At 33.8% G+C, this 3,345-nt stretch overlaps 1 protein-coding gene across 3 annotated transcripts; it reads right to left on the bottom strand.

Annotated features, from left to right (window-relative positions):
* LOC107645428 (rhodanese-like domain-containing protein 9, chloroplastic) lies at positions 274-3,006 on the bottom strand. Of its 3 annotated transcripts, XM_016349445.2 has the most exons (7): positions 2,876-2,915; positions 2,652-2,682; positions 1,751-2,001; positions 1,508-1,658; positions 1,017-1,102; positions 822-926; positions 274-732 (listed from the first exon to the last, which is right to left on the bottom strand). In XM_016349445.2, exons 1-7 carry the CDS (start codon positions 2,898-2,900, stop codon positions 662-664), a joined length of 720 nt encoding a protein of 239 aa, XP_016204931.1. In that variant the 5' UTR covers positions 2,901-2,915; the 3' UTR covers positions 274-661. The 3 variants fall into 3 exon arrangements, with proteins under 3 accessions (XP_016204931.1, XP_016204932.1, XP_016204933.1); XM_016349446.2 differs by lacking the exon at positions 2,652-2,682 and having other exon boundaries at positions 306-732; positions 2,876-3,006; XM_016349447.2 differs by lacking the exon at positions 2,652-2,682 and having other exon boundaries at positions 306-732; positions 1,751-1,945; positions 2,876-2,992.

The following is a 3,345-nucleotide window of genomic DNA, read 5'->3' as shown; positions in this document are numbered from 1 at the left end:
GAAGGATTAGCACCATGGTTGACGGTTTATGTGAGTTACGACGTTTAATTGTTGAGATATTTTTTCATCTTGGAGTAAATTTTACTCACAAAAGATCATATCTGTCAATTATTAATTTCGATAAAGTAAAAAACAGAAATATATGATCAATAAAATTAAATGGTATACAAGTGTGGTAGAGGAAGAAAGGAATTTACACTAAAGGAAAAATAAAAATTTTCCCAAATTGTTTTCACTTAATGATCACAGCAAAGTAGTTCAATCAGCCATTGGTTACCAATTGATGAACACATTTTTCTTCAAGATGCTCTCGTTCTCATAGCAAAATCTCATAATATACTAAGATAGTATCCACATAGATATGACGCAGACTATCTTTAGTACAAGACATAGAAAACTAGACAAAAAAAAAAAAGGAGGCTATCTTGTACAGCAGAATAATATAGATGAAGGCAATCTATGCAAGGAACACCACAGTGAGTATACTACAACGAAGGACACACAATTTGGTTTATGCCTTGCTGAGTTTCACACTTCACATCTCATGATTCTAAATTCCTTCACTCTAGTTTCACATTGGTCAGTTATGCTACATTGCTGCTGCATAAAGAAATGGGTAACCAAAATTGGTAAATAATGTGTTCTAATGTAAATTTTAGGCTTAGCCTGCAGGGACCAGTTGGAATATCTTCTCAGCTTGGTCAGGAAAGAAGGTAATGAACAAATATGCACCTGTGAATTTCATAACACAAAGTAAATTCAATACAAGTATCACAAAATTGTGACAAAAAGACAATTTTTATTAAAAGAATAAAACTTACAAACAAGAATTGTTCCCAATACAGTTGAGATTTTCCCTTGGATTGTCACCAAACCAGCTTTGCCGGCATCTTGCAAGTCCTTGGATCCCACAGAATCAAATGTACCTACAGGATCGGAATATTTCACCACTTAACAAAATAATTTAATTTTATTTAACAACAAATTTAGTTTTAAAAGTCAGTGAATTGCTAAACCTGGTTTTACAGTTTGAAGGCCAGATGTTATGCATGCTACATTTGAGAAACCGGCCTGCTCTAGTTTATTTGCAGCTGCGGCAGACCTTCACAACAAAGTAGAATGAAAATGTCAAATGCTTATATTGGCATTTGCATAATAAAACTCAATGCAGGTACACCAAAAAAAATCAAACTATGCAAATTTATACATGTATAATGCATCTTTTGCCAAGGCTTCTATAAGTGTCAAGTTGACTACATAATTTATACAAGTAAACTCTTAATTCACATAGTTGGTTCAAGTGGGTGAACATTTGTTCTCTTTAAGCAAAGTCTTGGGTTCATAACAAAATGGAATATCAGCACAAGACAACATCATTGGGTTTACATTCATCTAATCTCACATTTAGACTGCAATGATGATCATACTTTGAACCATATGTTTGTAATTTCTTAAGCCAATAAAAAATAATGAAGAATTGAAATCGCATAGGATGCCATAAACAAACCTCAGTCCTTCCTGACATACAACCAGAAGTTTAGTTTCGGGCGAAAACTGACTCTTGACCGTTTGTACAAAATTAGGATTCGGCTTGGTGAATGGTAAACCAAAGAACAACCCAGAGAAATTATTGTGCAGAGTCCTTTTTACAATGGTACCTACAGAAAGATCACATCATGAAGTAAGACGGCCAAAAGTAAAAAAATGCATGAATAAATTAATCTGAAAGGATGAATTCCTTAGTCCTTACCAGGATCATTGTCTTGATTTTCAACAAAGAGAGGCACATGATAGCAGGATTTTATGTGAGCTCTCTCAAACTGAGTTTTGTCGCGTACATCTAGAACAGTATATCCATCAACTGTTACAAGCTCCTTTGCTTGTTCAGCATTAACAAACTTCACTTCTGCTTTTATTGTAAGACCGCTCCTCCAGCGTAGTTTCCCTGGCACGGCCCTTGCATTGTGAGTTTTTAATACCAACCAAGATGTCCCCAAATTGCTGAAAAACACAACCTTAATCCCTCACAATCATGTATGCATAGATGTTCAAACATTAAGTGAACTTTTCCTTCATTGTTTTCATCAATATGGTTTAGTATGTAGGCTACTTCAAATTTTTAAATACTTATAAGTGAGAAACAACGACAATTGTAAAGAAGAAATTAAGAAAATGCCAAAACATTAAGAACATAATTTGGACATTAAAAGGGCATGCATCAATCTGAGAAGATTGTATGGCATCAGAAGAATCACCAAGGATAAACTAGTAAAAAAAAATACTATTTCTTCATAAATATGATTGAAAACCAAAATAAGCAAAACCCTCCTAATAGACTATAGTTTAATAATAAGCAATTAAGGGTTTAGTCAATAATATAAACTCAATGGAAGACAACTTATCCATGTACTGTGATGCTGTTCTAGCTTTCCAAATCAAAACATCATACTGAACAATTTTGAAGCCTTTGTTTACAAACCCAGTGATCAACAATGCAGGAAAAAGGTGAAAATTCTTGCAGCGTTGAACCATAGTCATTTCATGAAATATTGAACATGCAAGAAGAGTTTATGTCATTCGAAGTAAGAAAAAAAATAAAAATAAATAATTGAATGATCTAGGCATAAAAAACTAAGTTCAAGGGGCATTACATGAACTTGAGTGTTACATTGCAGAACCCAACTTCTCCATGGAGTAATCAAGAAAACATAAAACACAAGTCATTTTTAGCACTTGTTCCCCTTAGCAACCAAAAACATTATCATAAAATTGTAGTTATGAAGACTGAAGTTGATAATTCATCACTAACCTTTCACCATCACCATGTTAAGGGAAAAAAAGGTAAAATAAAATAAAGATAAGAAGATTTAGTTACCTGGAGGAGGAAAGACAGGAGGCATAGAAAGAAGGCCCTGCCATGGTGCCGAGAATTGTTATCCTTCTCTCTCTTTCTTTCTCAGCTATGGAAGCTTAACGTGAACACACCCTACCCAATGGTTTTGTATAGTGGGCCATGAAATTTGGTATCAGCAATGAATATATGCCACGTGGCAAGTATAAAAATCTAATCTCAAGTCTCGAAGCTTGAAGCTGCAATAACCGTTAATCAAATACAACAGAACAGACGGAATCTCATTTTTAAGGTACTTGCTTGTCTCCGGTTAAAGGTAACAGCTGTATGTAAATAATATCTGCAGTATTTACGGTTGCTTCTCGTACTTGACAAACTAAATAGGATAGTCAAACTCACTTGGTTAGTTGGTTTTGAAAACTATTTTTTATTTATCTAAATTTTGACCATTCTTATAAAATTTACTAATTAGAACTTAAAAGGGAGTAAATAAT

The sequence above is a fragment of the Arachis ipaensis genome, chromosome B06 (genome assembly GCF_000816755.2).
Source record: "Arachis ipaensis cultivar K30076 chromosome B06, Araip1.1, whole genome shotgun sequence".
Classification (NCBI taxonomy): domain Eukaryota; kingdom Viridiplantae; phylum Streptophyta; class Magnoliopsida; order Fabales; family Fabaceae; genus Arachis; species Arachis ipaensis.
The sequence above is the reverse complement of the archived record's forward strand: the minus strand, read 5'-3'. Positions and strand labels throughout refer to the sequence as shown.